General features: G+C 31.9%; 1 protein-coding gene across 1 annotated transcript in view; it reads left to right on the forward strand.

The window, feature by feature from the left end:
- LOC114327472 (nose resistant to fluoxetine protein 6-like) overlaps nucleotides 1–14,452 on the forward strand; it is a 107,561-nt gene that overhangs the window by 76,965 nt on the left and 16,144 nt on the right. The window contains exons 8-10 of the mRNA XM_028276108.2: nucleotides 2,774–2,958; nucleotides 6,098–6,218; nucleotides 11,226–11,412. Of these exons, the coding sequence (XP_028131909.2) occupies nucleotides 2,774–2,958; nucleotides 6,098–6,218; nucleotides 11,226–11,412 (493 nt within the window). The remainder of the gene's footprint in view (nucleotides 1–2,773; nucleotides 2,959–6,097; nucleotides 6,219–11,225; nucleotides 11,413–14,452) is intronic.

Consider the following 14,452-nt stretch of genomic DNA (forward strand, 5'->3'; position numbering starts at 1 on the left):
AGCTACAGAAATAAAAATTAAACTAATAATTTTTGATTATTTCATTGATAGGAGATTCTGACCAATAAAAAACTACAGAAATAAAAATTAAACTGATAATTTTTGATAATTACCCGTCGTCAAGTATATTACGTCAGATGCCCTTCGTTGCTACGAAAAAATACATTCAGTGACATTAATAACAATAATTAATGTTTTAAAAATTATAAAAGCGATGACTTTCAAACCGTCAAATATTTATAACAACTGTGTGTTTAATTGTACTAATTTGTACTTACATAAATAAAGTATAATAAAATTTTGGTTTTGAACAGTTTTATTCATGAAATAATCGCAACAAATTGCACTCGATCTCTAAAATTATTATCGAATTTTTGAGCTCTTGTCCAATTACTACTGATTATTTCATTCATAGGAGATTCTGACCAATAGAAAGCTACAGAAATCTAAATTAAACTGATAACTTTTTTGATAATTGCCCGTCGTCAAGCATATTACGTCAGATGCCCTTCATTGCTACGAAAAAATACATTCAGTGACATTAATGACAAATGTTTTAAAAATTATAAAAGTGATGACTTTCAACCGTCAAATACATATTTATAACAACTGTGTGTTTAATTGTACTAATTTGTACTTACATAAATAAATTACAATAAAATTTTGGTTTTGAACAGTTTTATTCATGAAATAATCGCAACAAATTGCACTCGATCTCTAAAATCAATATAGAATTTTTGACCTCGTGACACTTTGACTTAATTTCTTAAATTAGAACTGTCAAAGTGTCACTCGGGAAAAATTCAATAATTTTAGAGCTCTTGTGCAATTACTACTGATAATATCCCGTCGTCAAGTATATTACGTCGAATGCCCTTCGTTGCTACGAAAAAATACATTCAGTGACATTAATGACAATGAATGTTTTAAAAATTATAAAAGTGATGACTTTAAACCGTCAAATATTTATAACAACTGTGTCTTTAATTGTACTAATTTGTACTTACAAAAATAAATTACAATAAAATTTTGGCTTTGAACAGTTTTATTCATGAAATAATCGCAACAAATTGCACTCGATCTCTAAAATTATTATCGTCTCTATCTATCGATCTCTAAATATTATTTTAGAGCTCTTGTGCAATTACTACTAAAAATTTTTCATAAACGGCACTAATCAGTTTTTTGTTATCAATTTCCATATCGAAAATTAAAACAATATCAAAAATACCCGCACAGATATTTCTTGCAAATCGGTGTGGCATCAACATGCGATTACCAGCGACTAATCCCATTCTAGGGGGATCGGTCGCCAGTCGCTTGTGGTCGGCCGAGCCCGGTCGCTCAAAGTCGTTTGCAGTGGACGTTGTTTAGTTACATTTTATTTGTTAGGATTAGTCGCTTGTATACGCGCTACCTACAAGTCGCGCGACTACGCTTCCAATGGACGACCGGCCTTAAAGTTTTACAACTTGTCACAGAGAACAACACTAAGAAAAAGGTTTAGCAAATATTCAGGTGAATATATCAATAAAATATTAGTTAAAATGTTTTACAAATACAATTTTATTCATGAAATAATCTTAACGAATTACTCTCGAGCTCTTAAATTATCGATTTGTTTTGCCCTCGTGACACTTTGACATAATTTCACTCTTCTTCGGGTCATGAAATTAAAACTGTCAAAGTGTCACTCGTGATAAAAATCGATATTTTTAGAGCTCTCGTGTAATTACTATTGAAAATGTTGTTGATGGCGTTAAATAAATAATTACGTGCGATGTCCCAAAATTGTCGTATACCTATATCTAAACCATTCTGGTATGGTATACGTCTAAGTTGGAAGGAAGCTCAACCCGACTCCTCGCAATTTAGGAACAAATTTTTATAATCTAATCTTATAAAAGCCTAGGATGACCCGTCAAGCGAAAACGCTGTTTGTCCGAGACAATAACTCTCGGATAATTTTTTATTTATTTATTATCTATATTAAAAAAAATACGTTAGCACGTTATATTAGGAGTAAACAGTAGCGATCAACAGGTAGCAGAAACGCGTTCCAAGATTGTGGCTGTAATTTTGAATATTTTTTCGAGATATTTGGCACACGTATTCGTAATATAATAAAGAATGGCGGTACAGAGCCCAATTTGAAAAATATATTAATATGTGGAAATTACTCTGCAATTAAATACAATATTAAAAAAACGAGCCTGTACCGCCATAAAATACACTTTCTTCAAATAAACTTTGTTATCCGATGCCTAGATTTTGTGTCATTTTGGAACTACTAAAATTTTTTATTTCATTAGTAGTTCCAAAATGACACAAAATCTAGGCATCGGATAAAAAAGTTTATTTGAAGAAAGTGTATTTTTTTGTTCTTCTTAATGGCGGTACAGGCTCGTCTTTTTAATATTGTATTTAATTACAGAGTAATTTCCACATATTAATATATTTTTCAAATTGGGCTCTGTACCGCCATTCTTTATTATTGTTGTTCTGATATTATAAATAGTTAAAATTCTTTATTATATTACGAATACGTGTGCCAAATATCTCGAAAAAATATTCAAAATTACAGCCGCAATCTTGGAACTCGTTTTCGCTACCTGTTGATCGCTACTCTTTCCTCTGCTCTTACCGCCACTTGCTAACGTATCAACAAAGCATACATTGTTTAATTTTGACGGAACCGTCATAAAGTCTCCTGACTTTATTAAATCTATTTCTAATCTAAACATATTTAAAACCTCATTGTAAACTATTTTAGTGTGTAGAACAATCGTGGTACCTGTCTGTAGACATGCAGCTTTTCTTCATTTCCCCTCCTCTACTGTACATCTTGATCAGGAATCCAGTAAGGGCATGTATGGTATGTGTAGTCATTTGTTTAACATCAGGAATATATTCATTTATTTCAACAATGCAAAACAATCATGGAGCTAACTACTTTGAGTAAGTAAATATTATTATATTATATTATTATAATATTATTATTTCGTATCAAGTATAATAGATTATAATATTTCGTATATTTCGTATAGACTCTATACAGGGTGTTTCATTAATAATTGTCCATATAGTAACTGGAGAAACCTTGGCACAAAATACGAAGATTTAACCTAAAACACTTAAATAAAATGTGATTCCTTACTGAGTTACAGGGTGTTTTATCTAAAAATTTAAAAACTATTTTTGCTCAGCATTTTAAAACTGTTAGACGGATCCTATTCATACTTGGCAGAAAGTGCGACTACTGTACACCCTACTAAATTATGAAAAACAAACGTTTCTAGCTACTACCAGAGGCGTACGACAGGGGATAGTGAATGGTTGACCCTTCTCAAATTCTACGCCACTGGAGTAATTACTATTTTAGTGTCATTTTTAGATTCTCCAATACTTTCTACGTAAATAATATAATCGTTATTGGTAACGATAAAGTCATTAGTTTTCGAGATATTTGAAGTTAAATATGAAACGGCACAGTTATTTTAATATTTATTTAAGATATAAACGGCACAGTTATTTTAATATTTATTTATGATATGATTCATATGATTAAAATTTAAAAATTATTTGTACCCAGTACTTTAAAACTATTTGGCGTATCCTTATCATACTTGGCAGAAATAGTGTAGGTACTGTACACCCTACTAAATTAAGATAAATAAACGTTTCTGGCTACTACCAGAGGCGTACGACAGGGGATAGTGCCTGGTTGGCCCTTCCCAAATTCTACGCCACTGATGAAATTGCTATTTTAGTGTAATTTTTTGATTTTCTAATACTTTTTATGTAAATAGTATACTCTTCATTCGTAACGATAAAATGATTAGTTTTCGAGATATTTCAAATTAAAAGTGAAGCGGTACAATACATTAATCAAAATAGCCGTGTCGTTTCATTTTCAACTTCAAAAATCTCGAAAACTAATGACTTTATCGTTACGAATGAAGAGTATGTTATTTTCATAGAACGTATTGAAGAACCCAAAAATTGAACTAAAATAGCAATTCCGCCAGTGGCGTAGAATTTGGAAAGGGTCAACCATTCACTTTTCCCTGTCGTACGCCTCTGGTAATAGCCAGTAAGGTTTGTTTAATATAATTAAGTAGTTTGTACAGTATCTATACTACCTGCCAAGTATGAAAAGGATACGGTGTAAAATTTTAAAATGCTGAGCAAAAATAGTTTTTAAATTTTTATTTAAAACACCCTGTAACTCAATAAGGAACAACATTTTATTTAAGTGTTTTAGGTTAAATCTTAGTATTTTGTGCTAAGGTTTCTCCAGTTACTATATGGACAATTATTAATGAAACACCCTGTATAAAGACTCATTACTATACTGAATTCGCTCAACCGAGACACAACTGCCTAGTGACGTTGGTAATTTCTTTTTTGGGAAGTTAGGTTGCTAAACGTGACTGGAAATTACTACACAACCAAACATACCCGCTCACAACTAATATTATTAATATCTAGTAATAAACAGACATAAATAACATAAACCTTACGCCAATCAATAATTATTTATTTAACCATTATAATGTATTGATAACAAATGAGAAAATTATTTATTGTACAAAATAAAAATATTTTGTAGAAATAAATTCCACAAAATTTTATGGGTTTACTATACACTCCCACTATTTTACTAATTTTTTTAGTGAAAGATAGAAAAATTAAGTTAATTTGAGCAGTTAACAGTGTGAGGTAGGAATTTTTGTGCTGTATGTTTCCTATTCCGAATGTGTCAAAGTGAATCTCGGCTGAGCGAATTCAGTATTTTTATACCACTGTTTATATATCTACTAATAGTTGGTCAACGTAACAAGTAAATTTGTTTGAGACAATCACCAGATGTCACCAACATTTCTGTCAGGGTTGCAATGTCAGATTTAGCTACGATAAATCCAAAATGCACTAAGTTGGATGACCCTATTCATAACACACCAACTCTCATACATATTAAGAGCATACAGTAGCGCGTCATCAATATAACTTCGGGAGATAGTATCATACCTTTTTTTGTAAGGTCTGTGAAAGTTTGGCAATAGTGGTAATCTTTGACATTATCTAAGATCAATATTTTGACAATTATACTCATAAAGATAACAGAACAAATAAGAAAAATCTGACGCAGGTTTGTCAAAATGACAGTGACAATTTCTCTATGTTGCCTAATTAGTTATTAGTTATAATATGTTCGATTTCTTGTTAGAAATAAAAAATTTTAGTAGGTCCAAAATGACACAAAATCTAGGCATGGGATAAAGAAGTTTATTTGAAGAAAGTTTATTTTTTGTTCTTCTTAATAGTGGTACAGGCTCGTTTTTTTAATATTGTATTTAATTACAGAGTAATTTCCACATACTAATATATTTCTCAAATTGGGCTCTGTACCGCCATTCTTTATTATATTACGAATATGTGTGCCAAATATCTCGACAAAATATTCAAAATTACAGCCGCAATCTTGGACCGCGTTTGTTGCTACCTGTTGATCGCTACTGTTGCCTCTTAAGAAAAACAAATATATGGAAGAATATAATTTAGAAATTGAATTAATGATGTCATGCTATTATACCTATTTATAATGTATAGTAGCATGACACCATTGGGTCTCGGGGTTTTTCTTCAAATCGGCCTATTCCCGAAAAAATGAATTTATTCCATAATAATTATAAACCTCTCTATAAAAAATAGACCTATTTTATAAAAGAATGATCTATGCGTGTGAATTTTTTGAAATATTTAAATTGATTTCATCCCACCTAAAAAAATAAAAACGAAAAATTACGTTTTTGCTGGAAGATAAAGGGGTGCCGGGTAAAAATTGCGCTGAATTTTATTTTTAAATCGTATAAAACGTAAAAAATACAAAAAAAAATGAATTCTGGGAGTATGGGCATTTTGCTCATCTTAACGGAGTTAAGATGAGCAAAAATCTCATACCTTTTTTAGGCACTTTTACATTGACATAAAAAATATGATTATTGTAAATACTACTTAGACTAGAGTATCATGAATACGCAAATTAAAATGATGGTATCAGATCCCAAATTCAATTTTATATTTATTTTTTCAGAGTTAACGTGGGATACTTCCAAGGGATGTACTTACCGACAAAAACTCGATTACCACCATATTTTATTGGTATTATTTTCGGATACATCGTTTACAAATACAAAAATATAAAACTTCGTAGAGTAAGTATTTAAGTTTAATAAGTAAAATATTATCAATTTTTTACCTTTTATTTTTATCAGTGCTTGTTCTAAGGGTCAGTTATGACCAAAAAGCCATTTGTAACATTGGAAATGGTCTCTCAAATTTAATAGACCTGTGGCCCACACTTAAAAAAATTCATTTATGACTCCATAGTGCGCCCCCTATAAGGGGTAGAGGGGCGCAAGCATCATAAAGAGTTATAAAATTTACATCCTCACAGTTGATTTGCAGGATTATTTGATAAACATTTTACAATTAACTGTCGGACAAATTATTTGTAAGGGTAGGTACTCCAGTTATCGGCTGCACCAAAGTTTAGAAACCTCTATATTTACAAAACGCCCCCCTCCCGAAAATTTTCCGAAATGGAAAAGTTGTCTGAATCGATATGAATAACTGAATAAAAAAAGCCTCATAAGGGAGGTAATATGTTTTTTTAAGTGTGGACCCAATACCTATAATCCAATAATCTTATGATCAGCCAAATCAAGGGATATATGAAACGAAAACAGTTAATTTAAATCCAATTAGTCCACTAATTTAACAAATAATAATAATTTTTATTAATAACTTTATTGTTATTATGTTATTAAACATTTTATAATGAAATTACAGAAAGTTCTATCTTGTTCCGAAGGCAAAAACTCTATTGACTCCCCTAATAGCTTTTGGATTGAATATCTTGGACTTATGCATAATTTCATATTAGGCCGACGATATACTTTCATTTTTAGAACAATTTTTAATAAATACTTGATACTTAATGAAAATACAAAAAAAAATTTTTGGTGGAGAAGATTTAAATTAAATTAACGGGCCATTCCATTACAAATCACTCAATTTTGGAGCAAAAAAAATTTTGGACCTCCGATTTGTCTGAAAATTGGTATATAGCTTCTGCGGGACGTAAAAATAAGATATTTAAGGTCAAAAAATCTTCTTCTTCTTTTTTTCTCAAAATGTTATTTTATGCGATTTTACAGTGATTTGGTGTTTATTTATACAAATTTGCATTTTCTATCGTAAAGTATGAATGGAAAACATAATATTTTAATAGAAGTGACTCAAAAATGTCATTATATGGCATTATAACAAGTTACTTTGATTCAAAACAAGCTTTTGATCAAATTTTATAGTGTAGAAATCGTTAAAATACCGTTTTTTACATTTTTCTCCATTCCCAAAATACATCATAAGCGATTTGGCTAAAAATTTGCCCACAGATAGACAAAACATAGGACTTTAAGTAGTGAGAAGGATGTAAATTATATTACAATACCAAAAAAGTTACATGCAATATTATAGTCAAAAATATAGCCGTCTACTGTAAGTACAATTAACTCGAAAATATCGACCTCACGACAAAAATTATTAAAAAGAAATTATAATAATTGTACATACGATTTATTTGGAACAATTTCAGATCCTACCATTTTTGTCGAAAAGTTAAAAATGGCGGAGATATTGAGCAAAACAGGTTCTCCTTTAAAATCAAGATGGCGGCTAACGTAACGGAGGAATTCATTCGTGATTTTAAATTTAGGCTACTATACTCCCCTAAAGATCAGAAAAATAAAATTTTGGGCAGCTCGGCATTCAAGGTCAAATGCTATCCCGACTGGACTAATATATACTTTTGAGTCTGATATTACTGCATGTAACTTTTTTGGTATTGTAATATAATTCAAATCCTTCTAACCACTTAAACTCTTATCTTTTGGCTATCTGTGGGCAAGTTTTTAGCCAAATCGATGATGATGTATTTTGGGAATGGAGGAAAATGTAAAAAACGGTATTTTAACGTTTTTTACACTATAAAATTTTATCAAAAACTTGTTTTGATTCAAAATAACTTGTTATAATGCCATATAATGACATTTTTTAGTCCTTTCTATTAAAATATTATGTTTTTCATTGATACTTTACGACAGAAAATGCAAATGTGTTTAAATAAACACCAAATCACTGTAACATCGCATAAAATAACATTTTGAGAAAAAAAGTAGAAGATATTTTGACCTTAAATATCTTATTTTTACGTCCCGCAGAAGCTATATACCAATTTTCAGACAAATCGGAGATCCAAAATTTTTTGCCTGAGTGATTTGACATGGAATGTACCTAACCCATTCGCTGCCAATCACGCTCCAGCGCGTGATATGGTTACTTCAGTCAGGTGCCATTCACGCGCCAGCGAGTGATATGATTACACTTGATTCTAAAACCTGACCCACAAAAATTTTACGATGAGCTCAGTTGCGACGAAAAAATAACTTATAGAAAAAAAGTTTTGAAGTTAATGTTTTCAATGTAAATTAAGATAAAATGTTGCAACAACTTACTAATAGATTTGTCGGATTAAGAGATATGTATAATAGGTTTTCATGTCTATTCCCAAAAAATCTATTAACACTAACTGATGTAGACTTATTAAAAATAAAGGCAAAATAGTGCCATTCTGCCATTTACATATATTTTAGTAATTATACTGTTATTAGTTGTCGAAATGTTTATAATACGGGGCCCCACAAAAATTGCCGCGGGAGGGCCCCCAATCTTCAGCTACGCCACTGGCTAATGGGCCGTATTTCAAAATTTAAATACTTATTTAAAGGTATTTAAATACTTTAAAATACTTTAGAGCATTTAAATACTAAGTACTTATTTATAATTATAGAGTACCTACCTATTTAAATATGTACTTGGCATTTAAATACTTACTCTAAAGTCCAAAGTTTTAAATACATACTTACAAAAAGTATTTAAGTTTTGAAATACTGCCCATCAGCTCTGATACCAAGTTAAAAATATAAAATGTGCAAAAAGAGAGGATGATTAAGAAAAAAATTACCTACCCAAAAATTTTCCCAAAAATGAAATTTGTGATTTTTTATATAATATCTAATCCTTGTTTTATTTTAGTCATAGTTTATCACAGTATAGGTATGTATATATCACTCTTTATAGTAATAACTTTTCAGTTTTCATTTTTAAATACATCTGCAAAAAGGTACTACATATTTGATTCATTCATGCCTTACAATGTGAATTTTTAAAGTGGTTAATACAGCAAAACTTTATTATTTTTATGCCCATTTCGCCGATTCAAGTTCATATAGGCAACCCAAATTACAGGGCACAAAGTAGTGGTTCAGGATTTAGACAGAATTTATGGTTACTTCAGTCAGGCGCCGTTTAACAAAAGTTCCATTCTCTTCGATAGTCAGCGAATAGGTTAAGGTTGTAAATTAAATACTAAATAATTAAAGCTTAGATTTTTTTACTTCTCTTTGATAGATTATATTTAATCTACCAAGCAACCAATCTTGTTGTTTTGTTTTTAGATGCTCTTTATCGCATCTACCTTTATTTTGCATCCATTGCAATATAGCTGGGCGGGGTCCCATGTCTTCAAAGGAGGCGTATTAAAATATAGGTATTGTACCCTCGGAGATCCGTGGAAAAAATTTACACCCAAAATAATAAAATTCAGTTTGGCAACACTGTGTGAATGTTGATAGTAACATATCCTTTTTAAGATAAGCACAACTGTAATTTAGTCCAAACAAATTAATATATTTTTTTGCCAACAAAAATGAGATGTTTCAACCATATGATGTGCAAAATAATTTTTAATTGGGTTCTGCTAATGGGCTTGCTTTTTTTGTCATTAAAGTAAAAAAAAACTAAATTTCGCTCATTAAATCATTATTGTCCGGTTATCGTCTTAATTATTTTAACTGTACTAATATCCGTCGAGTAATGCTGAATGATTAATAGGTTGTTAAAACATTTTATCTGTAGCGGCTTCTGGAATATCTTAAAAATATCGAATTTCATTGATAAAATGCGCATATCCCACCGATCTTCGCTTCGACAATACCTACTTCTATACATTTTCTGTTCCAACAGAAAATGAATGTCTATGACCAGATTTTAAAATATTATTACAACTGATTACTCGTTCAATATCTGCGCTATGTGGTTTTGCAGCCTGCCATTCGTGCAAACATTTTAACCAATGTTGGATAATTATTTACAGAAATTAGGCGTTTAGTAATACCTGAAATTAATAAATCTTTTAAATCATGATTAATTCTCCTCCTCCACTTCCTGAATTTCCATATCAAATTCTAACGAACTCAAATCTCAAATAATTAGCTCATAAATTTTTCTGAGATCAGTATGTAATTTAAAATGAAAGGGTATAAAGTCTTCTAATAACTGTATTAAATCATCATCCCCTTTGAATTTTTTTTCCAAAAAATTTGAAAGAGATAACACTATTTCGCAATTAACTGTCTCAGCATCTCTTCTATCAAATAAATAAAAATACACAAAATATATATATATATATATATATATATATATATATATATATATATATATATATATATATTTTCTTTGAGATTGCTGCTACCCCAATATTTCAACCTTGTTTCCTAACTGTTCAGCAAAGATTATATACCTGTTATATATATATATATATATATATATATATATATATATATATATATATATATATAAGTACACAAAAGATGGAATGCAGATGTAGAGACGTATTTCTGACCCGTTAGTCATCAGTACGCTATAGGCAAGTTTTATGATCTATACTTATAATGTGAACTCGCCTAATTAACATCCTTTTTATGTTTAAAGCATCCTGGCGTTCCTTTCCTTAGGTAGCTGTAAGCTCCTTAATGTGGCTGTATTAGTTGTAGTTCTGAATCCAACGGGGTCTTCTGACATTTTGCCACAATTGGACACTTGCTCCAGTAGTGATCCTTTCCTAAGTTAAATTTCTCCTTTTTCTAACTTAACTACACCGTACTGACGACGACTAACGAGTCAGAAAAATTTAGGGAGAGGAGATTTAATTTTTAACCTTGGTCAATTCTGAAATTTCCTTAGAATAAGCACTGATTTTTGTCTCTTTCTTGTTTGGAAATAATCCACTAGTGAGAAAATAATTTTATTTATTTTAGCCTGTCAGATATCTAGCGTGGGTGACCGTTATAGGTACCATGTTTGGACTCATTTTGGTGCATCTGGTATATACAAGAGCAACAAGCTATAGTCCACTTCGATCTGCTTTGTTCAATGGTGGTGCTCGGCAATTGTGGGCAATTGCACAAGGATGCTTCATTATTCTTTGTATAACAGACAAGAATGGTAAGCTTTTTTTATTTATTTTTGTTTTATCATCATCATCATCAACCTGTACGCGCCCACTGTTGGACATAGGTCTCCCTCAGCTCTTTCCATCTGTCTCTGTCTTGTGCGGCTTGCATCCAGTTACTGATAGCACGCTTCAGATCGTCGGTCCATATGTTTGGTGGGCGTCCTCTGCTTCGTAGTGCTTCTTATCGTAGCTTCCACTCGACAATAAGTTTTGTCCATCAGTTGCCTGATAATCTGGCGACGTGTCTTGCCCAATTCCGCTTTAAAGGCGCGATTCTTTAAACAGCGTCTCTTATTTTTGTTCTACGACGTACCTATATCTTCATAGCCATTTGAGTTACGCGAATCTTGTTCATTGTTCACGACCTTTTTTGTAAGTGTTAATGTTTCCGCTCCATAAGTCAACAAAGGTAACACACACTGGTCCAAGATTTTCCTTTTTAGGCATATGGGTAAGTCCGATTTAAATACATAGTTTAATTTACCAAATGCTACCCAGGCTAATCCTATGCGACGTGGGAGCTCTTATGTCTGGTTATCTCTGCCCAATTCATATCTCAAGTACTTATAAGATCCAGTCTGCTCAATATCCCTTCCATCAACAACAATATTACGATTTTGCACCAGATTAGCCATTATTTGAGTCTTGTTCATGTTAATCTTTAGTCCGACCTACACGGAAGCGTGATATAATTTGTTCAACATTCATCATCATCAACCCGTACTCGTCCACTGCTGGACATAGGTCTCCCTCAGCTCTTTCCATCTTTCTCTGTTTTGTGCGGCTTGCATTCAGTTGCCGACAATACGCTTCAGATCGTCAGCCCATATCGTTGGTGGTCGTCCTTTGCTCCGTAGTGCTTCTTCTCGTGGCCTCCACTTGACAATACGTTTTATCCATCGGTTGTCTGACAATCTGGCAACGTGTTCTGCCCAATTCCAGTTGAGCGTTGCGATTCTTTAGACGGCGTCCGTTGTTTTTGTTCTACGACGTATTTCTTCGTATGGGATTCGATCCCTCAGGGAGACATCCAACATCTGGCGCTCCATAGCCCTCTGAGTTATGCGAATCTTGTTCACTACCTTTTTTGTGAGTGTTAATGTTTCCGCTCCATATGTGAGTACAGGCAATATACACTGGTCAAAGATTTTCCTTTTCAGGCATATGGGTAAGTCCGATTTAAATACATAACTCAGTTTACCAAACGCTACTCATGATAATCCTATGCGACGTGGGAGCTCGCACGTCTGGTTATCTCTTCCCAACCGAATTTCATGTCCAAAGTACTTATAAGATGCAGTCTGCTCAATATCCATTCCATCAACAACAATATTACGATTTAGCACCAGATTAGTCATTATTTGCGTCTTGTTGATATTAATCTTTAGTCCGACCTCTAAGGAAGCGTGATATAACTTGTTCAACATTATTATTGCATCATCCATACGATCGGCTATAAGGACGATGTCATGTGCGAGTCTCAAATGTCTGAGCCTATCTCCATTTATGCTGATACCATATTCGTTCAGATCTGCCTTCTTACAAGTGTGTTCTGAAAGCGTCGTGAATACAGAATTTATTTGTTTCTTTTTTAGATAGGCTTACGCTAACTGTTGCATTTTGGTAGATATATTTGATTATGTTAGTGTAGCGATGGTCTATTCGGCATTCTGGCTTATTTTAATGCTTTGTCTTAGTCCAGGAATATCAGTGCGAATGGTTTGTTGTATTCTGGAGACTTTTCTATCAGGTTCTTTATTACTAGTGGTCGTTAGCAGTGGGGGCTAGTGATTTTTACAATAGGGGAGGTTATAACTATAAAATATCTAGATAAATTTGTAAAAAGATAGATAAAAAAAATGTAATTTAAGGCCCTATTTGTTTTTGACCATTTTTTATTTACATTTCATTAAACAAACTTTAAGGGGTAATTCTACTTGAAAAAATAATGACAGTTTGATTTATAAATGTATGTCCGCAAATGCTTCGTTTCCGAGATACGGGATGTTGAAATTTTTATCTCAAACTGCCAATTTTTTTATTGCTCTAAGACCGTTTGAGCTACAGAAATTAAATTTGGTGGGTTTTAAGAGCATTACGCATTTTTGGACAAACAAATAACAATTTTGTATTCATCATTGGCGCACCTACTGGTAATGGTCTGAATTTTTTTAAAGAAAAAAATAGTACGCCACTGAGATATTTCAAATTAAAAATTATATTTGTATGCCACGTTTAACTTATGATAAAGAACTTTTCTTGTGTTTTTTTCATATGGTGCATCGTTTTTATGCAAAAGAATAAAATATCTTTGCGCGTATTTTTCATTCCTTAATACATTAAAAAGAACTCTCCAATATAATAATACCAAACAATAAAACAATAACAGAAAATATTACTGAAAAAATTTTAACTAAGTGCAAAACTACAACAAATGTTCAAAATTACCTCCTTTAAAAGTGACAGAGTAATTTTATATTCACCATTAGCGCGCATATGGGTACGCCACTGAGATATGTCAAATTAAAAATCGTTTCTTAATTCCCGGTTCAATTTACGACAAAAAATCTTTCTTGTCTTTTTTTCATATGGGCTCCGTTTTTATAAAAAAAATAAAACATCTTAACGCTTACAAAGTATTTGAAATAAGTTTCTATGCATATTATGGAACATACCTCAAATAATTTGTGAGCGTTAAGATGTTTTATTTTTTTTTGTATAAAAACGGCGCCTCATATGAAACAAAGGCAAGAAAATTTTTTTGTCGTTAATTGAACTCAAAAGGAATTGAACTAGTAGTCTAAGAGCTAGTGAACCCTCCGACTAACGGTCGTCCTGTAAGGCTAGAAATTTTTCTAGTGATAATTCATAGCACACCAAGGCTAAAAACCATGACCTGGCAGGCCTCAGCGGTGCACGTGTATCTACCAGGTGAATCGAAAAGTGCAAATTTAGGGGGTAAAATAAACTTTCTCCTGTAAGGTTTAAATTTAAGTATGTGTTTGAGTAAGTCATTTAGAAGAAATGTGT

This window comes from Diabrotica virgifera, chromosome 1 (assembly GCF_917563875.1).
Source record: "Diabrotica virgifera virgifera chromosome 1, PGI_DIABVI_V3a".
Taxonomy (NCBI): Eukaryota; Metazoa; Arthropoda; class Insecta; order Coleoptera; family Chrysomelidae; genus Diabrotica; species Diabrotica virgifera.